This window comes from Dendronephthya gigantea, unplaced genomic scaffold, assembly GCF_004324835.1.
Source record: "Dendronephthya gigantea isolate DGI-Jeju-01 unplaced genomic scaffold, DenGig_1.0 000044F, whole genome shotgun sequence".
NCBI lineage: Eukaryota > Metazoa > Cnidaria > Anthozoa > Malacalcyonacea > Nephtheidae > Dendronephthya > Dendronephthya gigantea.
The window spans coordinates 901,811-928,470 of record NW_021163054.1 but is presented as its reverse complement, the minus strand read 5'-3'; the positions used below and the strand labels follow the sequence as shown (position 1 = coordinate 928,470).

General features: G+C 36.3%; 1 protein-coding gene across 2 annotated transcripts; it reads right to left on the bottom strand.

The window, feature by feature from the left end:
- Nucleotides 1-1,380: 1,380 nt before the first annotated feature.
- On the bottom strand, nucleotides 1,381-26,016 carry LOC114527365 (DNA (cytosine-5)-methyltransferase 1-like). Of its 2 annotated transcripts, XM_028548996.1 has the most exons (41): nucleotides 25,854-26,016; nucleotides 25,673-25,721; nucleotides 23,800-23,864; nucleotides 23,377-23,446; nucleotides 23,159-23,229; nucleotides 22,629-22,674; nucleotides 22,418-22,498; nucleotides 21,133-21,245; nucleotides 20,936-21,054; nucleotides 20,356-20,448; nucleotides 19,973-20,058; nucleotides 18,891-18,956; nucleotides 18,721-18,798; nucleotides 18,279-18,382; nucleotides 17,824-17,884; nucleotides 16,705-16,913; nucleotides 15,533-15,605; nucleotides 14,759-14,824; nucleotides 14,522-14,605; nucleotides 13,882-14,006; nucleotides 13,246-13,351; nucleotides 13,061-13,167; nucleotides 12,683-12,788; nucleotides 11,958-12,016; nucleotides 11,590-11,664; nucleotides 10,995-11,043; nucleotides 10,381-10,468; nucleotides 9,526-9,613; nucleotides 9,223-9,296; nucleotides 8,999-9,117; nucleotides 8,189-8,260; nucleotides 7,926-8,073; nucleotides 7,443-7,594; nucleotides 6,788-6,919; nucleotides 6,109-6,255; nucleotides 5,305-5,472; nucleotides 4,839-4,988; nucleotides 4,303-4,469; nucleotides 3,438-3,678; nucleotides 2,804-2,920; nucleotides 1,381-1,701 (listed from the first exon to the last, which is right to left on the bottom strand). In XM_028548996.1, exons 1-41 carry the CDS (start codon nucleotides 25,898-25,900, stop codon nucleotides 1,606-1,608), a joined length of 4,167 nt encoding a protein of 1,388 aa, XP_028404797.1. In that variant the 5' UTR covers nucleotides 25,901-26,016; the 3' UTR covers nucleotides 1,381-1,605. The 2 variants fall into 2 exon arrangements, with proteins under 2 accessions (XP_028404797.1, XP_028404799.1); XM_028548998.1 differs by lacking the exon at nucleotides 25,854-26,016 and having other exon boundaries at nucleotides 23,800-23,860.
- Nucleotides 26,017-26,660: the final 644 nt, after the last annotated feature.

Here is a 26,660-nt window from a genome sequence, read left to right as displayed (position 1 = left end):
GAATGTACACGGCTTTTTACAGACTCGAAAATGCAGATTTTATTAGACACCACCAACTTCCGTGAACACTATCCCACTTATTCGTATATTCATGTTAACATGCTGTAGAAACAATCGCTCCCAATCCATCGGAATAAGATGAATAAACACTCCCAGAAGGTTTTAGAACAATTGATGCAGAGATTGTCTTCATATGTCTTCTGTTTCTTTTTTCCCAACCGATTCTTGTCCCTTTAAGATGGCTCTTTAGAGTTTAAAACAATATGGAAAACTCGTGATTTTGATATAAGATTTTGGGGAAGATTTCTTGCTAAAGAAAATGTAATTTCTCAGATATATTAACCAACATTCTAACAGTCGGAAATTGACCATAAATATGACGTCATGTCGCTGTTGGTAACAATGGCGATTCAATATGGCCGCCGTCATTTTTTACTCGAAAACAAGTCCGGTTACCCATTTCGGTTTCTTAAGAGTTCGGTTTTTTAAGAGGTCGTGTTAAGGCTAGTTTCAACTAAGGAAAAATCTCCTTTGGATCGGAACAGACAGGAAAATTTCTTTTGTCGGTGAGTTCTCAGGCGGCGTTTATACAAAGGAAACTTTCCTGTCCTGTCCGATCCAAAGGAGAATTTTCCTAGTGGAAAATAGCCTTTACACGGTACAATTTTTCTTGCGACTTGCATAAAAATTGCACTATGTATAACAGGGCCTTTACAAGAAAATGGAAAATTTGAAGTTTAAAAAATTCTGCCTAAAATTTTGCCTAGAAAGAATTTCTTTGAAGCTGTTAAAATTTTCCATTCTCTTGTAAGAAAACGTATCAAAGTAAAAAATTGGGAAACCAAACTTGTTTTGGAATCAAATCCGTGAATATGTAAAATGTCGGCCATATTTAATTGCCATTGTTATGGTAACAACGGCAACGACCGACGACGTCATATCTGCTAAATATATGTGGGCAACCCAGAATCAAGGTAAAAGCCCTGGGAATGAGGTTTATATGTGGGCAAGAGATCGAAATAACGAGTTTTTCCATATTTCCAAAATTGTAGGGAGCCGAATTAAATTTAATTTGCACTCAACAATTATATAGAGGTCAGCTGAGATAAATTTGTGCGAGGGGCTGCCCTAAGGTGGTTTTCCGAAGCTGTCAAAATTATTAAATTTATTATGAATTTACCTTCTCAATTCGTATTTACGGTCTACGAGCAAGGGTGCGCAAGGCACAGAAGATATATAGAGAAAAATATAACTATTAGACTAGAAGAAAGATGGAACACTGACTGGTGTACTATTTGTAAATAATCAAACTGTATAATTCTAGATTTTTAAAAAATTGTACAAAATGTAAAAAAATATGTAAAAAAATTGTACAAAATATGTGGATAACAACATAAAGAAAATAAGAAAAATAAATATAACCTACGGGAATAAGTACAAGGCTCTATCTAATATACACATTTGTATGAAACCAGTCATTTGCGGCTAATAGTTAGTCCTGTTATGCCGAGGATACTTAATATACAATATAAAACGAAATTTAACGAATAGGCAAGAAATAGCATTTTAGGTTATGAAAGATAGTCGAAGTATGAAGCAGCTTTATCATAATTTGTCCTGACAGGTATCATGGCTCTTCAAGCATTTTTTAATTTCTAATCCTATAGCTCTCGCCATGGGAGGTGGAACGGCGTTGCCAACCTAAGGGAAAATTGAGAAGAATAATTAGATTTTCCGCCGTGTAAGTTTTATTGGTGTACAACAGATAACGAGAGTTTTCTCAATTTTTATGACACATTATTATCATCAAACTTTATTTCAAGAAAAAGTGAAAACACACTAGCTTTGACAGCTTTTATGCTAATTTCAACCAGGGGCGAGTGTACAAGTTGTAGCTACAAGTTTAAACAAACCGGAGAAGTTGCTGATATATTACAAATATATAACAATAACGCGTGTAGGAAGACGTGAATCATTACAAGATTTCCTTTAAGCGACCGAAATGGTCAAACTGGTCATATTTTGCATGGAAAGTATTTCGTTAAGAATATAGAAGTGAAACTGCATTTTTCGCGCTAGGCAGACGTTAAATGACGATGTACTTGAATGCACAGTTTTTGAAAAACTCTAAAATACCAGTAGTCTGTTTGTACTTAGCCTGAAAACAGACCTTCTAGTTTGTACTGAAATTCAACAGGACCGACCTAGCAGATTTTACCGTGTAAGAGAATGCGCTCATTATTACTCAATATTATTACTCGTGTAATAGAATGCGCTCATTATAAAAGTAATCAAAAATTAGCAAGTGCGTTCGGTGGTCGGATTTCTCATACTTAACACTGAAATAGATTCCTGATGCTTTGATAAAAATCCTCACTCATATTTCAAACACTTCAAAATAAAAATAAGCTATACAATTCCTACTACAATTCCTATTGTCGCAAAATACGGAAAAATCACGTGGAATTAGGACACAGCACAAAACCCGGAAATCGAAGCAAACGCAAAAACACAAAAGCGAGGCGAATGCCACACAAAAATCTGAAAACGACATAGCATCAATGAACTCTCATAAATAACTGGAACGATACCTCCTCATTGTTTTCGTGAAGCCACGAATGAATCCAAAATTTGGAATTTCGAATTTTAGCTTCACAAAAACAATGAGGAGGTATCGTTCCAGTTATTTATTACAGTTCACTGCATAGCATCCAGCCGTAACATCACGATTAGGAACGTTCTCCTTCGTCGAACGCAATTTATGTAGCTAATTCCTAGAAACTGATATCTTCGATATCCCTACCTGTCTATGTTTGTCCAGAATGCTTCCCACGAAGCGGCATGTGTCGGGAAAGCCCTGGGAACGAGCACATTCACGCACGCTAACAACGCGATCTTGCGAAGGATGCAGAACTCGACCCTAGAAAATGTAAAGATTTTTCGATAAAATATAAAACACTTAGTTATTCGATTAATTATTACCACGAATGGCATGCGCACAAAATTAGAAGGTAAAGGGCTATTTAGGGTAAAGCCCTTTCAAAAATCCCTCAAAGCTCATTCCAGTAGAAACCTCTAAATAAGCTAATTTGCATTATTTCGTTATTTGAGAAAAACAATATAGCTAAAGCAGAACGCGATTTCTGGAAATTGACAGTTTGTGCCATGTTATGAAGAGCTGATATACTTTTAACATTTTGAGCAGTCATATTTTTTTGTTTTACAATATAAACACGGAAGTAATATATAGGAATAAATGGGTTCGTCCCTGGAACTGCCAAAAAAGCAAAACTGAAAATGATCTCAAATTTGTTCAGGTTTTTGTAAAACTACAACTTGATATAATAAACCCCAGTTTTTGGCATTTTCACAAGAAAAACAGCCCCAAACTACTGCAAGCTGTCCAGTCATCCCATCCCGTCTTATGAGAAACCTACCTGCTTTCCCATTGGCTCAGGGTTGGTTATAGTGGTACTGAAGAAACCATCCCAATCCAGTCTACCATAGAGGCCAGCCCAATGATTGTGTCGATTGCCAGTATGAGGTAAACACCAGGGAATGAGCGTGTTGAACTGTCTATCAGCGGGATCACAACCTGCGCCTTCTGCACAACTACACACACCTCGACGCTCACCAGTTGAACTAGTGCCATTCTTCTTGTCAACGTGGGTGTAACGTCTGAAGCAATGCGTTAGCGTTAGAGTTTGTTGCATTAGAGTTTAGTAAAGCGATAATACTTAAATTTTGAACAATGTAAATAACTTGGTACGTCACGCTAAATGGACACCTTGCGCTTATGCGCTATTGTAAATCATACTTGTAATAATTAATAAAGTGTACTGGCAACAAAAATTTAGTTTCATTTGAAAGAACAAGTAAAAGTATGTATAAAACTTTTAAATTTTTAAAATTTCGCCTTGTTTTTGAAATATCTTTACCGAAATGAGTGAGCTGGCCGCCATCTTTGATAAATATTTTATCTCATTTTAAGTGTATTTTTAAAAAGTGACGTCCCAAGCGAAACAACTAAATTTCAGACAAAGTTGTAATAGATTTTGGGCCACAATGTCTGGATAAAAAATCGTGTCCGGGTGTCCTGCCCACAACAAAATTTGTTTTTATCAAAAGTTTCGTTTTCTATAGTAAAGTTAAAATTCCAAATCTTAGTGTATATGATTTTCAGCGATACGGGTCGTTACATCGCTGGAATTAATTAAATAGGGTATGTATTTCCCTTAGGTATATCTGACTTATTTGGTGAAAGCATATAACCAGTTCTGTTACAAAAAAATATTATCTTACAGTTTCTGGGCAGTCTTTCCATCGGGCAATTTGGTGACGACATTTGGCAAATCCCTCCAGTCCGAGCCAGGCTCTTGTGGAATGTACCGAATCCTTGCCAACACCAATGGTGCCATCTCCTTGCACACGTGATCACGAAGGACAGTTTTCTCCTCATCACCACGAATCTTAAGAAATGCCGTCAAAATAAGACATGCTCGTGTCGTCCACGAGTCGGTAATTTACAGTCAATTTTTAAACTGAACACGAAAGCGGTGAAAATTTAACTGAAGCATGCAACAAATTTTCGAAATAGTGAAGGCCTTGTCGCTTTTTAACGTGTCAAAATTGAAATAATCATTTATTTTGACGAAATATATATTAATACATTGCAAATTTCACAATCTTGATGCATGCCGCTTCAATTGAAAAAAGAAGCACACAATGACATGAAATTTTGACACAACGAAAAGAATAGCCCTTTCTGACAGGAATTTCGTTCCAGAAAATGTACATTTTTATATTTTGCGCTAATGTAAAGAGAAGAGGGCGCTAACCTTTCGCTGAAAATGAGATTGCGCTTCTCCATCATACGAAATCTCCTCGGCCCTGGCTCCATTCTTTACTTCAGGCAAGTCAGACATGGCGTCTCGAACGGTCACAGTCCTGTACGGGGCCGATTCGACATGTTTAAAGTTTGAAACATACTAAATAAAAAGAGAGAAACAGTATAGTAACAAGTCTATGATGGGAAAATATCTAAAAATATCATGTGTATCTAAAAACCCAATGTGTTTGACGGGCGTTTATAGCAAAAGTTTATCACAAAGTAAGGATGTTGTTACTTTGTGTGTGCTCTGAGAGTTTAGTGTTTGCTCTGAGACAAGAGAAATGGCATTACATGTTTTGAGAAAGTTAATTTTTGCCATACTCTGCTTCAGAATATGTGAGAATTTATAACGTGTGAATTTATAACGTGTGAGGATTGACCTAGTTCTAAAAATGACTGTAATCCCAACTCACCTTAGTATCATCCACCACGACGGTCAGTTGGCAAGCTCTCCGAGCGAAACAATGCGTAGGGTCAGGATACATGGGCAGCTTTTGTCCCGGAGCAGCCGCTAAAATGATTGCTCGCCGTCGCGTTTGAGGTACGCCATAGTTTCCTGCTTGAAGAACACCAAATGTACACTGAAAAGTATAAACATATTTATTTATTAAAAGACAGCGATGTTTTATTGAAAACTAAGACATTTGCAATTCATTAATGGTGGATTAAAGAACATGACACAATAAATTGAGATTTAATAGAAGCATTAGATAAAGATAAAATGTTAATTGAAGTAAGTAAATCCTATATCAATTAGCTATTTTAAAGATCTATTATAATTTATAGGACTGGTAATAGCGAGATTGACAAGAGGAGGCATTTTGGACAGTGAACAAAAAGACAGCTTCGAACAGCTCCACGATGCATTTTGGTCATTCTCGATATTGATTGTTTGCAGTGACGTGATTGGAAGGTTTCAGGTGCTGGTGCAACGAAAAAGGAAATTGTAGTGTTTTTGGTAGAAGGTAAAGACAATTTTAAAGTTTTAAGGAATGGATTGCTTCACAGTTCATCGTTCTACGGTTGCCATGAAGTTGTTTGTTCCCTGAAGTTGATTTCCCGTCACGTAGAGGAAAAGTCACGTTATTGTAAACAAAAATCTATCAATCTGCTGAAATCTGCTATCAATCACACTTCGAAATGACCAATGCATGGTTTCTGATTCAACAGTACGCCACATCCAGCCTAAATCAATCCGTAACAGTAGTCTCTAATACCTGATAACCCATTTTCAGCAGACATCTCAACGTCAGCTTCAACACCATGCTCTTTTTGTAGGAAACAAAGTTGCGAACGTTTTCTAAGACAAAGAATTTCGGACGATAATAGTCGCAGTAACTAAGGTACGTCGCCACGAGAGAATTCTAGATAAATGAAAAAACAAATGTACAGTACTACATATGCCCATCCGTAAAAAGCTGGGGGATGGTCTCCAACCGTGACAACAAAATAAAGTTATGCTTGGCCAACCGTCACAATTCATGGCCCTAACAGGAGGTGAACACCTAACAGGAGGTGAACATTTATATATTCGTCTTGGTCCAGAATTATTTTTTTTGAAAGCGATTCTTTTCACAGTGGGGGAACATGTATGTATATATACGTATACCCCACACAGTTATCGCGTTTTCTTATGACATTGGTCGGTTTAGGGGAGATTAAAGATTACGTTACGGAAGTTTCCATTCTAAAAAACGTCGTTGAGATGGGAAAGAATATTTTTAAAAATGTGGCGTTAACGCATAAAAAAGAGTTGAACGAAAGCCGATTACTTATAAGAAGGAAGGCACACCCATTTATACATATATATTAGAACGCCTTCTCTATTCTCTTGTGAGTGCGGTGTCAATTCATAGACAAGGTTCGAAATCCTTACAGTTAAGCACATGCACGAACCTTAAAGCAGGAATACTCTCTGGTATTAAAGCGATTCATGCCACTGAAACCTTGACATGGCGGACCCCCACATAATAATTCGACATCTCCTCGTTTCGGTAACTGTTGGCCACGTGAGTTCCCGGCTTCGTCCTGTAACAGAAATGTACATAGCTAAGTGCAGCACCAGTACGATATTCCCTGTATGAACCATCTCGCGCTCAGTCATATATTATTAACCGAGAGACAAGAGACAAGGAGTTTTATTAAACGCAAAGCAGGCGATGCCTTCGTGTCAAATGTGAAAAGTGACCTTTTCTGCAAGCGCGATTCTCTATCAGGCCTAATTTTTCGATCGAACAAATTTTTCGCTCGATTTTCTATTCAATTGTGATCGGTCAAGGGAGTCCATATCATCTACGGTCGAATTCTCACAATTAAAAAGAAAGTCATACGAAAAAATTCGTTCGGTCGAAAAATTCAGCCTAGTTGAAAACCGCCTTAATTATTGCCACTTTTTCCCTATAATTAGCAGTTCTCTGGGATTCAAGAATGAATAAATTTGACACTCGATCAAAATGATAAGCACTTCAGTAAAGTTGTTCTCCCAATGTTTTTTAGCCCGCAAGTACGAAAACTACAATTCTCATAACACAATAGAATACACATTTCCTACCTCCATCGCAAGTTTTAGTAGCATATTACAGTCGTCTGTGAATACGGTCGTCTTGGGATTGTTAGCTTTGAACGCCTGAGCAGCGGGTTCCTCAATCTCTATCGCCCAGCGTGTCTCTGCGACACCAGCTTGATGCAGACCCTCGGAGAGACCTTTTTAAGAAAATAGGATTATACATGCAGTAGTTTACTGATCTAATACTTCCGCCAGTTGATGGAATGGTTCGCGGTAAACACTCGTATGTAATACTATTAAAGTCTACTTGGACTATGCGATTAATTGCATGCAATTATCATTCTGACGAATGTAAAAGAGGGCCAATGCCACTATCTTTCTCGTTTTATCCAGGACGGAACTTAAAACGTCATGTTTGTACGTGTGTTTACACGTTCACATACGCCGGGGTAAGAATCATATACGACAAATCCCATAGTGGCTTTTAAATGGCCTGTTATATTTATCAAAAGTGTCTTAGCAGCATACCTCCACACCCAGCAAACACGTCAAGGGTGCGTAACGGTTTCACGGTTTCTGTGTTTTCTTCAGATGGTTTATTTTCCATTTTGTTTTCTTCAACATCTTCCATTGCATTTCCTTTACCCTTTCCTTTAAGTTTTCCTTTGCCTTTACCCTGCGTAAAAATATTGGGTTTTATCTCGGAACAGTTTTTATACATCTAAATTAAACTCTTTATTCGCAATTCAACACTTCACTACTCGCTGATATACGATAATAACAAACCTTACCTTTCCTTTGTAAGACGTTTTCCTCGCTTCATTTGGAATATCGTCAAAACAACGACCTTCAGAATCATAAGCCTTAAAAGAGCATATTCTAGTAAGTTCTGTTTATTTACAGTATTGTCGGTCAGTTGGTGATCACAAATGAACACAGTGCTATTTAGAATGTTAGTGTTAAGGCCCAGCCTCGTACCCAGGCGCTTTATTCGACAACATAAAGACTGCTTGGCGAGGACGGATTACACAATCACGTGTCCCGTCGGGTCCTCCCCAAGTTTCCCTGCGCGCTCGCACTTCTTAGCTACAAATCTCTATATTACGCTGAATGCAGCTTTTGCTTTCCAATAAAGCGCCTAGGTACGAGGCTGGTTAAGGCGTGACACACCGGACGTGATCGGCGGCAACGTGACGAGATTTTTGCAAATTTGTCAGTTTTCAAAAGCAACTCTGTTTCATCTTGTCATGATATTCTTGACAATCACTTAAGGACATTTTCACATGTCTAAGGTGCATAGTTCTCAAAATTTGAGTATTGAATTTATTTGCTTCTAAAACTTCCACTAGGCAAAATTTTTCACCCAATGTTCTTTTTAAATCGACCGTTGAAAGAAACTGAAAAGAAAATGAACCGAAATATCTTCGTTCCGTTGAAAAATTCAGCCAAGTGGAAAACCGCTTTTATTTAGAATTTTTGTGGGTAGCCTGCGCATGCGCGGCTAACCACTATGTAGTCGAAAAATTTTTTTATTCGCCACTGGCCACCGCTAACAACACATTGCCACTTGTCGGTGACATATGAGAACTACATACACACACCTCTCTGAAATAGAATCTGTCCGGTCCTTGCGCGGTGTATTTACGCACATCAGTATTCAAGTCAGCTTCGTACGAAACAAAACATTTATTGACCAACATCGCAATATCAACTGTTGCTTCTGAACAACGAGATGTAGGAGAAGATTGATTTCATAACTTAACTTGTTGCACCCTCAATAACTGCCTCACACACTTAAAATTTTAAATGAAGTATTCGAACTGACCTTCGGAACTCCAGTATAGTAGATTGTAGTCTGTTCTGTAGCCACACTCTGCACCTTTGTGAGTATTCCCCGGTCTAAACGATAAATCAGTATGTAATACGTGATGTTATAATTAATCACAGAGTTCCATCGAGTTTCCTCTAAGCGAAAAGTTTTCAGAGGGACTTTTCATCAATAGAAAATAAAACAACACGAGACGCTGCGCCAAATCAAGTAATAATCAAGAAATATTTTCGAGATAGAATTCATAAAACAGGTCAATCACGAATAGGCCTAATTAACAAATAGAATTTACCGACAAACCTGTAAAACTTGCGAACTTTCAATCTTATGTCAGGAGTTTCTTCTTTGAGGCTGTAGCTTGGTCTACTTAGGATTGTTAATATTTCACCTGAACAAATTGAAAATAATCTTTGTTTTTACAAAACGTATCCTTACGATTAATATTACAAGTACCAATCATGAATATGAATAAACCAGAGATGGCTCCTGTGCGAATTTGTGTGCAACACAGTTAATAGAATACACATGGTTTGGAGACCACATAAAACTACAATACAACTCATTAACTATGTTGAGGTAGATTTATGCAAAAAATTGTTCCTTTCTCATCACATGTCGATTGTATTTTACACAGATAAACCAATAGCTATCTTACTATTAACATATTTTTCAAGTCAAGGTTGAGGAGCTTAGAATGCCATTGGTACGTTTGACTAAAATACACGTGACGAGAAAGGAACTATTTTTTGCATAAACCTGGACAATAATATAGTTAATGAGTTGTATTGTACTTTTATTTAGTCTCAAACCATGTATATTCTATTAACTGCGATGCAAGGCAGCTGCCGGCCATGAGGAGGGATACGAGCACTTGAAGGTTGGGACACACAGGGACAGATTATCAAAAAAATGTTAAACACTAAAAATCAAATAAGCTTGGCTGGGCAATTATACTTTGTATTCAACTCTGTTCAACTCTATTCAACTTTGGCAAAAAATTTTTGGAAATTTTCAAAATAAAAATGTTTAAGTTCATAACAATTGTTTATGATACTTTATAACAATTGAAGATTTCACTCATGGCTATATTAGCCAATAAGAGGCTGTAAATATTTATAATATCGTTTAATAAACACCGAGACGAACATTACTAACCAATTCTATAGGGTTGAGGCACATCATCATTACTTCCTTTGATGTAATCTGAGGACTTTCGGTAACGCTCGGGGTACATAAGTTCATCCTGGGATAAAATTGAATACTACAATGTAATTGATACAAAACTATTTCAACCAAAATGCATTGGACTAGTCATTTAACAAAAAGTAGCCAAGGAAATCAGGTCCACCTGATGTGGCAGACTCGAATTACATAGCGTGTAAACCAAGTTGAAATGTTCACAACTAAAAATATCTATAAATGAATTTGCATTATGTAAAACCACAAAAAAATACGCAAGTGCAAGTCAAGTCCTTCTATACTTTTTGAAATATATTTTGCTGTCTAAATATCTAACAACATTTAGGTTTGCTATGCCTTTAAATGAATATGAGCTAGTGTTTTTGATGAGCCAGTATTCGATTTTCCTGAAGGGACCCTTGCTGTATAATAAACTTTTTAATTAATAATTACGTCATTACACTACGAAACTTCGATCTTTTTAGTCGTGAGTGAACCTCCAGACGTATACGTGACGTAAGACGTAATTATCGAAAGTGTGAGGCAAGAAAACTCCAGCATGTGAATACGCTTATATACAGCCAATTCACCTGATAATTTGCCTTTTTAATGTTCTTCTTGGACTCGCTAGGCTTGACTCTACAAAACATGAATTTAAAATTCATGCGGCATAATGAAAAATTTTTTTCGCAGGCGGCCATAATTCTTGATGAGAAAATGGGAGGTACATTGTTTCACAGTCGTATAGGTAGAGAGCCTGGGTACGAGTTAGACATAATTTCGTTCGAGCTTGCCCAGTGAGCTAATGAGCTCGAGCAAGCAAAGTATGGGGGGTAATTCTGATCGTTGGTGATGTGAAAAAGTCATATTGCGTCATACAAGATTTCGTAACAAGGAAAGTCACAACTGTTTCCAAGACAGTTATCTTCATATAGTCTCTTCATACTTATCTACATTTGTGTTGAAACATATACAGAGAACTAACACCCCACGACGCATATCTCTGGAGTTATGTACATTCATACAGTTTTTCGTCCTCGTTTAGCATTGAAAACAGTTTTTTATCATTCGCATTGTGACTTTTACTTTGTTATAAAAAGCCCATATCTGCTTGCTCCGAAAAAAAAAGGTTTGCCAAACTTTAGAGTAGATTTTACTTGTCAATATACTGTATCTGACACTTACTTGAAATCAAAAGCATCTGGACTAAGAAGGACAGCGTCACCAACACGATATTGAATGCCATTCAAAGTAAATGAACTAAACAATAAAATTGGCTCAATTATTTGATATAATCAGTTTTTACAGTCGACAGTTACTTTAAAGGCCCCGAAGTGCGAAAAAATAGAAATTTTCAACGATTACATTTTACTTTCTATCAAAATCATGATACATCTTGTTTATCTTCTTTACTGTAAGCCCGGTTTCCATTGTCGTGAACAAGTCATTTGCACCGATGAGAAATAGTCCGGTTGTAGCTAATTTTATCTTTATTTCTCTATTCACTGAAATCGGTCATTGTTGACCGCACTCATTTACCAGGCATCACTTACCTGTATGTTTTGCATGAGGGGTCGTCCTCGGTCCGTTCTCCAAGCCGTGGTGTCTTCAGCTAAATATGTAAAAAATGTCACTTTTGTGTAGTGGAGAGTAGGAACAAGTGGCGTTTAAACGACTGTTGGTGAACCACAGTGTAAAAAGACAGAGTTTGGCTGCCTTTTTAAGCCAAAAAAAAGATATTTACAGATGATGCAAATCAGGATTTTCAATTTTTTTAACACTCCCCCCTTTCGTTGATCAATTCGATCACAGAAAACAACAAACCAGTTTCAGTTAGTTTCGAAGCTGAGAGATGTGTCAAAATATATACGTTCACATAAGCGCCCTGGTTAACACATTGCGATTTGTCGTGTACGATTCGTGTGGAATCGATTGAGCACACTTAAAATAAAGGGAAATTCAAATTTTGGCAAACTGAATAACTAGAAGAGCGTTGCCTCGGTAGTAATTTTCATCGCCATCAATCGAATGATTTTTTCTCTCTATTGATATTACTGTAAGTGTTAAAAATCAGAATTTTGATTTTAAAAAATTTATAAAATTTATAATACACAAGTAATTTTCGAACCAACAACGTCTAGCCAATTCGGCATCGAGTTTTCAAAGAAATGGAATTACGAAAAATTAAAGAATTAAAAAGTTTAATTAATTTATGGTGTTTGAAGTAGAGAACAGCAGCTCCTATATGGCAGCTTTTTGAAAAAAAATCTTTACAAACCTCGTCAATCCTCTCCAGTCTATAACAACTAATACAACCCAATTCTTCCTCGTTCCTCTGGTAGTCTTCCAACTGCTGTTCAAATCTGCCAAATTCTTCGTCGTACCTGCAGAGAAACATAATTGGTATTAAATTCATCTCACGTCACTTAGCAGTGATTAATGCCATGGTAAATATATTTGCTATCAGCTATGTTTTTATGTGGATCATGGAACTGCGCAGGTTAGAACAGTCAAGCGTCATTTACTGCTTTCGTTTACGATTTTCTTTACTTTTTCTGAGAAAAATATATTCGAAAAATATATACGTCGGAAACCACAACTACCCATGTATATTTTCATGGCTTCATATCATATTTTCCAGACAAAATATACATACCACATTTGATAGAAGAAGTGGTTCCCGTCATCCTCGGCGCTCTCATCTTCGGTGACCTCCTTACCCCCCCTATCATACCAATCATCACCTGGGGGCAGATAACTAACCTGGATTAATAAGAAAATACTACAGTAAGTACGAGGCAGAAAAAAAACCAGAACGCTGATGAATCAAAATGAACTTACAAAACACTTAGCCACGATTGATCCTAATGGATTGTCCTCGCATTGATCAACCAAAAACAACTCTTTAGGATCGCCTGTGTTGCCAAGTACTGTGTCAGTGCTACGGCTGAATTGACAAGAATTATAGTGAGAAATCATTCATCTTATATACACGTTTATATTTCTGCAAGCACACGGCACTGTCCTAAAGCCTGTTTTGTCATAATTGTAGCGAGTCATTTTCACCGATGAGAAACTGTGAGTGTAGCTAAATGGTCTAAATTTGTCTCTTTTTCTAAATTCAAATCCGTCATTGCACACACATAGAAATATTACATCGACAACCCTAACGTTGTCGTTGACTAACTGGAAACCTGGCTTAAAAACTGCTCAACAGGAAGAACACCGTTTATTCTTTCCGTTCGACAATTCGAGCGGAAAAATTTGAAGGGAAAAAATCCCAAATTCGTGGGTGAATAAAAAAATAAGGGCCATTCAACAAGGCCGACATGGGCCATATTTTGCTGAAATTATAATCCAACGCGTAGTTTTGAACCAAACGCAAGAAATTTGTTACTTGAATTGTCGTGAACAAGGTAACAGACATTTATTTTAACGAAGCAAGGTACTGCTTCGCAGTTTACTAAAAAATTGTACCTCATCCAACGTCCATGAAACATTTTTTCTCCTTTGCCATCTTCCCACATTTCAATAATCTTGCAAATATAGAGGGGTACTCTCGGATCATCCGGAGACAATTTCACAAAATCGTTAACATTAACCTAAATGAACAAATGTATTTGTAAAATAAAGTACATATGGCGTCTAATCATCTACCAAAAGCCCAAAAACTGAGCCGAATTATGAGAGGCGCAGCTTGACTCGGCATTACCAGAAATTAGTGCTGCTTTTCACTGTCGCGTAGCTACTTCATACGCACGTGAAAGTCTAAAGCCTAATATATGTGTAATATTTGAAAAAGCTAGTTGAATAAATCGAAAGAATGCATTTGTTGACCCAATTTGTGAAATAATAACAATGATTGTGACAAGATGGGTGTTGAATGCAGGTCTACTAATTTAAACTGCCCACAACCTAGTTATAGTTTTACTAAAAATACTGGACATTGAGCATTGTTCGCCAAACATCTTGACCAAACGTTCGGCGTTTTCAAATATTTTCGTAATTTTTTCAAAATTTTGGAAAGTCGCAGGTTTATTAAAACCCGACGTGTAACTCGTGGATTTTATGAGAGATTCACATTCTATTTCACATGTTATAAAAAAATTCAAATTACCTCCTCGTTATTGACTTCCACACATTCATAAAACGATTTTTTGCCTTCGTGTCTCACAGGCTCCCCAATCCACTTCAGTTTTGTCTACAAAATACAAGCAAAGGAAAAACACTAAAAATCTGATTCATACAAAGGATGGAGACTGCCAATTCTCTTTCAGGAAAATCACAAAAGAAAACCATATCATCACAAAAGTAAATCACATATCGTTCAATTCCATGATATCACATTGTATACCTGCACAACCTTTCGCAATTTTGCATGTTTCTGTTTGGGATTCTTCGCTTTTACGTCTTGAAGTGGCTATTATTCAAAAAATAATAAACATCATTACATTGGTGATATGTGAGTGTTTTGGGTTATTGGGTATACATTGTACATACATACATACATACTGTATACATACAATATAAACATTATACATTCCATAAGATTAAAACAGAAATCGCAAAACTATGAAATAGTTCGTGTATCAGAGGACTTGTTTGGTTGGATAGGATGAGATAATTACTGAATTTTGCTAATAACCAATTTGGATCGCGTTTTTTAAGCACAGTACTCCGTTTTGTATGGCTTTTGTAAAATATAAGCCCAGATTTATTGATGATAAATTTATTTAAATATTTCAAACAAAAATGCTTGCTTTTTGAAATTAGTGCAAATAATTTGATGCAAACACAATTATCATCCATAATTAGGGCTCGCATACAAAGCCATTTTTTACCACACCAGCCCCAACCAAGTCAGGCGCCTAAGGGACCCGGGTATTGATGTAAAGGAGCCCACTACGTTATCGTATATGATACGTGTATACACTTCATGCATCATACAACACACAAACACATCATACTCTTTCCACTTTTACCGTCAAACACAACCGTATATAATCACTGACCATACAAAACAACAACTCATTATGCATCGCTAATCTCATTGTCAAACACAGGACAATATTTAAACACCATTACCGAAACTTGAATTATACCCCAAAAAATGAAAAAAGCATGTTACCGCAGATACTTCCATATCAGGATCATCTTCACCGTCATTTTCGTCCGCCTGACGAACAGCGATATTTGGACACCTAAAAAAAATATTGAAATAAAATCTCTGTTGCTGGGTAATTTGGAAAGTCAGGAGATTGTTCCAGATTGTTCACTGTGCAACATTCTGATTGAAATAAATTGGGATGATTAAACAAAAAACACTCGCCTATTATGCGTTTATACTTATCCATGCAAAACATATGTCAAACAGGGGTCGGTTGTATCACAGTTAATAGAATATACATGGTTTGGAGACCATATAATACTACAATACAACTCATTAACTATATTGAGGCACATTTATGCAAAAAATTGTTCCTTTCGCATCACATGTCTACTGTATTTTGCACAGATAAACCAATAGCAATCTTATAATTAACATATTTTTCAAGTCAAGGTTGAGGAGCTTAGCAAGACGAATGCCATTGGTACGTTTGGCTAAAATACAATAGACACGTGACGAGAAAGGAATCATTTTTTGCATAAACGTGGACAATAACATAGTTAATGAGTTGTATTGTATTTCTATATTTAGTCTCCAAACCATGTACATTCTATTAACTGTGGTTGTATGAGAGCCAGATATAGCGCTATCCACCGGATAGTGATTTTTTCACTTTTCGAAAACTACTGAGATTTAATCAAAGTTATACCAAACAGCGGGCGATTTTGAGGGGATTGAAAAAGGGGATTGAGAAATCGATTAAAATGACACATATGTATATACACGCTGTACACTTACAGTCGCGGCAATACTGAGAAGCGTTCAGAAAAATATCAAGCAACTCATTTGCTCAAATTTATCAATTGGCTTACTTACGGAGTTCATCAAATATTTGAAAAACTGACCAATCATATGCGTCAATTTATTTCATTATACAATATGATTAGAGATTGGTAACGCTCTGTAACGCGACTGTAACGCTCGTCTCAACTGGTCATCACGCGTGCACAAAGATCCCACAAGATTTCTTTATAATTAGACTATCATGTTAAACTTATTGACGGGCTGCTTCCGCTGATACCGCTTCGCCGAAATTTAACGAAGCGTAAAATGTCTTTGTATTGAAACGAGTAAATAACATGATTCTGGTAGCGGTGTAGTCATCCTGACAATGGCATGTTTTGTGGTCTTACCTTCGGTTAATACAGCACTGCTTAGCCCGTCCGGTGCCACCAAATTTTTTCATATCCCTACATGCTTTGCACTCTCCACAATCAGGTTGTTGACACGTTTCACAGACGTTACATCGCCCTCGACGCTTGCCCCCAGCATCCGTTTTACCGTCGATCTCGTTTTGAAAGAACATGTCGAAAACATAACGAACCAAGGGTGTTGTTGTTGCCTTGAAATTAAGGAAAATTATCGCGATTTTTAATAAAATAAAATAGTCTGGGGTCAGTTGTACAGCACTAAGCTGGACAACACTATCCGTCAACAAAAACCATTACCAACGGAATAAAATACTATTCAATTAAATACAAGAAAAAACATATTCTAAAGAATAACATCTTGTAAACTCAAGACATGAGCTATTGACTGTTGTCAATACAAGAATTTTACGTTAATTTTAAATTTTAAGGTAATAAAAAAACTTAACACATAAATATTCGGAACGTTTGTTGCGAAGCTAAAAATGTCTGATTAAATTAACATTATCCGTCTTGTGAAAAAGTGTTTGATTAGATCCTTTTGGATCCAGAACTAATTAGAATTCTGAACTTATTGTTAATTTAATTAAGAATTTTAATCATGCATTCAAATTCCAACAAAAGCTAGCTTTAATTCATCACGGCCGGGTTCTTTTGATACACCTTATATATACAGGGTGTCCCAAAAAAAACGAAAACTATTGAAATCACTCATTGTTAAAATTTGAATGCCGTGTTCACGAATTTCAGCCCGTGAGGATTTAATGCAACTTATAAAATGCTAAATGCTTTGTGTTGCTAAAGAAAGGGGACACGTCGAAGGTCATGGTCCTTGAGATGCACATTTAAATATTGTTATCCATATTTGTAAATTGTAAATATTGTTAATAAATATAATTTTTGCGAACAAGCAAATTTTACTGCATCATATGCATGCATAAAAATGAGTATGGTAAACATTTATACACCTGTGGGTCCCAACAGAGTGCTTAGGCATTCAAACTCTAACAATTGTATTGTTATGGGTGATTTCAATAGTTTTCGTTTTTTTTGGGACACCCTGTAGTTATTGGAATAATATAAAATCACAAATGTCGCCCATACCTTTGTTGGTCCACTCTTTTTCTTTTTCTCTGGTTTTATTCTTATTCCGCGCGGATTTCGCCTGTGTTGAAAACGTGTTATATGTTATGTTTTGCAAATCAGATCATGCGCACTCGTTTTTTATGATTACGACCACCTGATTAATTTATTTGGAAAGCTATTGTTCCTACGACATGTAAACATGAATATATGAATATGATCCCCCACCCACCCAATTAAGCCGTCCAGCTACGGCCCTGCACAGAAAGACCCTTTTTGTAAAATCTCATTTAATCGTATAGACTGCATGGCATTGTGAAACGAAGATTAAACAATGCAAAGCTCGTGTATACTAATTCGCTTTTCAAAATTACATTCATCAGGAAAGTTACACAAAACAGTTTGCAGACCTCAAGGAGAATAGCTTTCAGCTAAAACTAGGTAAGTTTAATATGATTTCACTTATATTCACAAACCTCTTTCCCAGGACAACTCCAGATAAATTTATGAGATCCCTCATGCAAGGAGTTATTAACAGAGGTAACTCGTCTTCCTCGCCAGCCGAGTCAAAGTTTTCAACCTAGGAAAAAAGGCAAAAATATTTGGAACCAATAACCTTCCAACGGGATTTACTGTGCCTACTGTACATGTATGGTTTAGCTTTCAGCATTTAAACAAACAAGCAAGAGTTGTGAATGAAGGTGAGTTAAACGCTGTTAATATAATTTGAAGAGATATATTTATACAACATATCTGTAGCGGAAATCCATTTCAGAAACTGTATCGAGCCACCAACCGTTCTCAATTTGGCTCCACGACCATTTGTGGAGGGGTTTTCAATAAGTGACTATAACCTACTTCAGAATCTACTTTAGACATATATAACATCATCACTCTTTACACGGAATCCAGGACTACCTGTTCAACAAGAAACTGGGCGTGTTTCAGCAGGATATCTTCTGTTAACCTGGAAGTCCCTTCTGGTGGCACGGCAGTCTAAAATTATTAAGCAATAAAAAGAATCGGCGGAAAGGTATAGCAAGTCAATGCACGTCTGTATAGTTGCTGGTTAAAATTAACATTCTCACCTCAATCCTGTTTAGCAAATCTTCATATCTTGACTCAGGATTCTCAAGAAGAAATTCAATCACAACCTATATGCAACAACACAGTAAGTTGTTCGAAATCATCAAGTCTGGAAATAGCTAAAAAAATCGCTAGAAAAAACCTGCCCAAGTTATGAACCAAAGTTATGGTTGCTTTTTAACTATATATTATATTAACTTTGGCGGGCATTGCGGTGTATTTTGCGGGCTAAAATGATAGATTTGCCGGGCTGAAATATATTTTAGCCCGCTGATCTAAGCCAATCAGAAGAATGACTAAAGCGTTCATCCATTGCATATTTCTTATAAAAATGTGTTTTTGTCCCTTCTCATTAAAATGAGTTCAGAGTCGGGCCAAAAACACATTTAGGCCGGCGAACATCAACTCTATAAGTTGTTATATTGTTGTGTATTAAAGCGACAAAACCTTTTATTGAATTCAGACTGGAGCCAAAGAGATCGGAATGTAAGCAACTTCAAAATTATACTTCATATGAAGATGATTACAACTAGTTTTGATGTAAAATGTAAGTGAATTCAATATAAAAATTTCATGGTAATTTATATGCTGGTTAATATTGCATGCAGGTACCAGGGGAGGAGGAGGTTCTCGTGGGTGTACCTCTAGCCAAGCTAGAGGGGGAATGCAAAATTGGGTATCAGTTTGGGTATCAAATTTTTGAAAATTGTGTTAGGTGATCAAACAATAACAAATTATAATCATTTCGTTGTATTTAGGCACTTAAAATACAGCATGTACAAGTGCCCCACCCGCAGAGGGACCATACAGTACCTGGTATTTTTATTACTAGATTCGGTCAGATGCATGCACATGCATATTAGACAGCCCCACCTGTTTTTAACAATTACCAATTTTATACTAGGAGGGGGTAGTCTAACTCGATTTGAGCAGCTTTGCTTAGACAAATTGCATATATGGTAACACTGCCCACCCACCCTATGGTCACCCAACCCTATGCCTGCACAGTCTTCCCCCAAAACCGCACTGGCCCATCCCAGACGTACTATGAAAGAATACAACAACGGACCAAACAAACACTGACCTTGCTGATATAGGTCTTTTCTTTCATTGCGTCCATAAAAGGACGATAATCATCTGATGGCGCCATCAACACATATTCAGCAAATGCTGCAGAAAATATTTTATCAACGCAAAGTCATTGGCGATTTAAGCGTATACAGTAGCTGGCTAGCGCCGGGGATAAAATTAAAATTATTAGAAGACTACAGGGAATTGTATACCATGTACTGGTAATTGTAATCATATTATAGCACAACGATTTTTGCACCAGTGAAAATTTATAATTCGTTGCATTGCAATGCATGGGAATGTTTGTGAAAGTTATGAAATAACTTTTAAATGCTCTTATTAATTTTGAATGCTCTTATTATTTTATCTAGTTGAAATGAACATTCGTTAACGTACCAGTTGTGATGCCGATGACAACATTTTCACCTCCATCGAAACCAGTCGTCCACCATTCATTAATTGGACCGATACCCTTCGTTGATATTCCACCTTAAACACAGAGGAAGAAATAGTCAATAGGGAGGTTTCCAGATTTTGTATTCGTAGTATAGAATTCGTATATAGTCCTCACTACGTGATACATTTGACATCTGTCATCCTTTTATTTCCTCCCGTACTCTATATGCCTTATCTTAACCAATGACGAAGACAAACCTGATTTACGGCGAGAATTGCGATGTTCGTCTTATAATTATATTATATATAATTCATGTATCATATATGGTCCAGGTGGACGCGCAAAAGCATTTGAAGTCAGAATGCCTAAGGTGTATGTATATTACAAATGTACACAGAAATAACGCACGCTGTACGGATGCACTCAAGTGATAAAAAAATTTATATCATACAAGTTACAGAAATTGGTGTTACGGGGAGGCCCAGTATAACAAGTTTCCGTAAGAGCGAGACTAATCATGGTATAATTATTATTCATTAGTTATGAACGATAGATTCAATTCTTTCTAAAGGCACATACCATCGGCACTGATGTTATCATCATAGATTGGCTTAACATATCCTGACAGAAATAATTCCTTGTTTTTCTCAATCAAACCAGTATCAAAAGGACACAAATGAGTGCTCTTGTCATATATACTATAAGAAGAACAAGGGTAACATAGCTACATCGTTGTCGTCAGTTCTGCTCAGAATTTTCAAGTTCACTGAACGAACCTGAACTGTGTAACCCTGTGCTGTGGTCTGTCAACTTCATAACTTCCGAAAGTTGTCTCATCACCAGTAAACAGAGAAAGTTTGGGATCAACCAACATCACAAATTCCTCAATCTAGAAATGTTCACACGATCCAATTTTGTCAGGAGTGAAGTGAAATGGATTCAATCATTGTTTTAAATATGAGGCCCTAATTCGATTTGGTCATAATATAATGTAAATATAATTGGCATATTGGGTGCTTGAGTTTTTCAAACCGGATTGGGTGCCTTCTACTCTTCGTATATATATAAATGGCGTGCGAACGAAATTTGAATGCTAGAGAGATATTTTCGTTAGGGGGAGAGGGGACAAAAAAAATCGCCCAAATTTTTTAATCATACAATGTGCCCGAATTTTAACTTTCACCAGATTCGTAACAATAAACATGGCAAACGTGCTTTCAAGAAAGTGTAACAAAAATGGCCAAATAGAATACGCATATGTGATATATATTACAAAATTTGTTTTAGAAATTTTAGCCACGTAACTCTCTTTCAGTTTGCCGGAATTTTCGGCTGAACTTTCCCGAATTTCTTCAAGTGCCCCCCCCCCCCCTTAACCTCCAGTCCCGTACGCCTATGTTTATTGTGATTTCACACTATAAGAACCCAGAGCAATCTACATGTACAGTACATAATATATTAAAAAGAGAAGCAGGAAACACGCTAAATTTCAGCAATTTAAAATCAAGTAGCCTGCTCATTCTTACGAGAAGAACAATGCGCAGAAGTCATTGTAATCCCATTTTAAACAACATACAGAAAGCTGCGTCACGATTTGGTTTGCGACTGGTGAACCACAAGTCCACAACAATGGGAAAGGAAATCTTAACGTAGATGTATACAGTAAGATTACATACGTCGGGTCGTATGACCAGGCAAAGCAAGGGGTACCAAATTTAATAGCCGAGTTTTTAAAAATATTTTTTCGCGCCAAAACACGCTTGCGACAACACAAAACTACATAAAGTAATATTGCCTGCATGGTTTCCATTTAGTCGTAATTTGTGATGGAATATTTCTAGGTGTCCATGTACTGTAGTCAACAATGACCGATTTTAATACATGCGAAAAGAAAACAAATTTCTTCCTCATCCTCTTCCTATATGATATACTATAGTCTATACCTATGGTTTTGGGATCCCTTCCCCATGCTGAAATTGATCAGTAAAGTTAGGTACATCTGAAGAGAATACATAATAAGTTGTCTTGTTAAAACCCCGTAATTTAAACGGGTTTGCTTACCGCGTCATCAGCATCACCACTAAAGAGAGTGAGATCAGGACTGTCGAGTAACTGACCACACTCTGAACATTTCGTTGGAACCTAAAAAAATACCAGATATGAAATACTGTATCATAAAATTACGATTTCGTATACTTAATTATTGTAAAAAATAATTCAAATGAAAGTCTATTTCTTGACAAAAAAACAACTATATTTTACACAATCATACCTTCTGGTCAATGATCATTGCACATTTTTTCGCCTTCCTTTCGTCACTGTATAGAATGTACGGATAAAATAGCATTTAGAAAAAACACTAAACTACACAAAACTAAACTATGACATGCATGTCACGTATGAAAGCCCATTTGCTGTGATTTTAGACACGATTTTCGTCTTTTCATGATTATGAACTTGCGATGAGTTACAGGGGCCGGTTATACGAAGGCTGGCTAGCGCTAGGATTGTGGTTTTTCAAGCTGGGAAAAAAACGCTTGAAGAGTAAATTGACCAAACAATGAATAAAGAGAAACATTACTTCAAGTATAGGAAGGTTCAATTCAAATCGTACCCAAACACAGGCAATTTTAGAAACATTAAAAAAACCCACTATCCGTCCGACTTTTGTACAACTGACCCCTAATGCTTAACTAACCTTAGTCCTTATGCAACAAAGTATAACTACATATTTGCTCATTTTCATCTATAAAAGAACAAACATCGCACCAAATAACGCTGGCCTATAGTATGGATATTAACCTGGACTTTCCATTGCAATTGGTTATGGTGTTCTCTATTATTGTATCTTCACTCTTAAGTCTTTTGGATGCCTGAACAAAATAAATACCATTATTGCATTAATGAGTTAGTAGTTTTCATATTTCACATGTAGACTTCCAAAATGGTGTATACACTGTATAATGTATTAGGTAATTTGAGAATATATAGAATATATAGAAAAAGGATAGGCAACGCACCATTGTATTTGGGCTATTCTTTTTATTTTCAACATCACTGTCTTGCTCACATTGCTTTCTTTTGCTACTTCTACATAACAGGGATCAATGTAGTAAGTTGATAAATAATCAAAGCTTTTGTAACTGGAATTCAAGGCTTTCTTGCCTCTGTCATAAAGTTAAAGAAATGTTTGGCCACTTGGAAAAGTCTTATGTTTTGAAAAATAGTACCTATAGAGAAAAGCAGTGTAAAGTTTGATTTGAAAGTGTTCTTTTTTGCCTCTGAGCTCCTTGGCCCCTGATAACTAATTACATATCTACTAATTAAAGGTTTAATTGCTCTGAATATGTTGTGAACAATTAAACAAAAGATCAGACAATAAATTTTCACATTCTGAGTTTCAACGCAAACATTCTTGCAGAAAAAAACAAAAATTCTCTCACTGTCTCGAAAACATATCCATGATACTGACTTGAACCTTTTTCATTTTGCCATAGGGAGAATCTTTCTAAAATATTTAATATGAATTAATGAATATTATATACATATCTCATAGGAAAACTCTACAGTACCTAGAAGAAGGAAACTATTTTTGTGTATGAAGGTAAAAAAGAGGACCATTGCCAAGGTCATCAGATAAATTGGTATTGATCTCCTCTTCTGTCAAAAGAGCTTAAAAGAGGTATGCAATAACGCAATGGTAATGATAACTACTTTTTTGTTTTATGAGAACAAAATGATGGCAATAATGGCATACTTCATTATACACTATCTTATATCACTATATATATATATATATATATATATATATATATATATATATATATATATATATATATATATATATATATATATATATATATATATATATATATATATATATATATATATATATATATATAGTTGGACATACTTCATATATAACTAGCTATGAAGACCCGATTTTTATCTTTATTATTATCTTTGTCATTTTTTGGAAATCAACTATATATATATCAAACATAGGCATCTACAGGGTGTCCCAAAAAAACGAAAATGATTGAAATCACTCATTGTTAAAATTTGAATGCTGTGTTGACGAATTTCAGCCTGTGGGGATTTAATGCAACTTATAAAATGCTAAATGCTTTCTGCTGCTAGAGAAAGGGGACATGTCGAAGGTCATGGTCCTTGAGATGCACATTTAAATATTGTTATCCATATTTGTAAATTGTAAATATTGTTAATAAATATCATTTTTGCGTACAAGCAAGTTTTACTGCATCATATGCATGCATAAAAATGCGTATGCCAAACATTCATACACCTGTGGGTCGCATGCATTGTTATGGGTGATTTCAATAGTTTTCATTTTTTTTGAGACACCCTGTAGTTTATGGAATGGCTTAGCAGCAAAGTGCTCTAGTTCTTCTATTTCAGGGCACTCAGTCCCTCTAAAAATTTTGGTCAATGATTATTTTTTCAAAAAATATACTCACACAGTTTATATTTATACTGATAGATTATACTTGGTATGTTAGGTCACTGCTGCTGATCAGGTGTCTCAGTATAATATTAAATTCAATCCAAACCCTATTATGGGACTCCTGCTAACCTTGGGCATGAGCTAAACAATACTCCTCTGCCCTCCCTCTGCCCTCCCACTGCTCTTTGGGTTCCCTTGCACCCATCACCCCTGGCCCTGGGGTCGGTTGTATGAAAGCTGGATAGCACTATCCACCGGATAGTGATTTTTTCAACCGTTCTAAAAATGCTTGAAGAGCAATAAAATTTCATCTTTGGAACCAACAATCGTTAAAGAGGATCCTTAATTTAGGAATACAAAGATTTAATCGAAGTTATACCAAACAACGGGCGATTTTGAGGGGATTGAAAAAAACACTATCCGGTGGACAGCGCTATCCGGCTTTCATACAACTGGCTCCTGAACATAATCAACAATGCCTTATCATGGATCATCGTAGCTAATGAAAGAAATAGGCAGCGACTTGTTTTTCTATAGAAATGTATGCAAATTTATGGCATTACACTTCCTGTATTATGGGTCACGCTCTGTTCACACGATTTCGTTCACTTCTATCTAGTTCACTCTTATAGTTATTTGGCTTGCATTTTATATGGGCAGCAAATAAACTAAAACTAATGGAAGTGCTTACAATAACACACTAAAATCAAAAATGAATTGGATCCGACATAATTGGACCATTTCAGCAGACTTTATACTGTCAGTGTTTAAAATACGAATAAGTAATTAGGATGATTCGAAGGAAGGGTTTGTTCAAAAACATGCAATTATTAAACCGTGTGAACAATTACCTTTACAACAAGCCCTTCTCCTTTGACCTTGTCTGCACACTTCTCTTCACTTATAAATAAATATAATATATTATTTTAATGCCCAAGATACAGAGAATCGGAAATGATTTATACTGTATAATATAACGTAAATATTCTACAAATACAACGACAGATTTATACGCTGCCCTCTGTCCAATACCTTGTAGCTTCTTTGCTATCACCATTTACGAGGATATCCTCGGCCATATTGTAAAGTAGAAAATCACCCGTTTATTCGTATATGAAAAATACACCGGCGACAGTGCGACACCGGCTCAGCCTTCGTCTTCGCCTTTGTGTTTAGTGTTTACACCGCATGCAATGCATGTGCTATAGAGATTTATTTCCCGCCAAATATTTTCCCGGGATTTTCCGATTAAAAGCCGACTCCGGGGTATATTCGGTTTCTGCTAGAAAGCTAGTGAAATTAGTGATACTGTCGCAGAGTGACAAGTGTCAAGAAAAACTTCAAAAACGACAAAACGGTCAAAATTTGGTGAGAGGTGGTGAAAATTTCAGGGGAAGGTCAGATTATTTTTCGTAAATTAGAATTTGAAAGTAGAAGGGAGAAGGGTATTCCCCCGAGAGAAAGAAAAGGATCTGTATTGTTTTTTTGCATCTTTAGTTGTTTTACAAACAGCATTACTTTTAAAATTACTGATTTCTTCATCTGTCACTTTGACAAAAAAACCGGATAGCACTTTATCCACGGGTATTCCACCGGATTGCACCTTTTTCAATCGCTCTAAAATTGCCCATTTTTGATATAACACATAAATTAGGGATTCTCTTTAACAATTGTTAGCTCCAAAGGGAAAGCTTATTTTGCTTTACTGGCATTTTTACAACGCTAGAAAAAATCACTATCCGCTGGTTAGCGCTACATGGTTAGGCCCGCCGCCTCTGGTGTTATAATTTTCTACAAAACTCCGACATTTTGAGTAGTTGAAACTTGAAACTCACGATT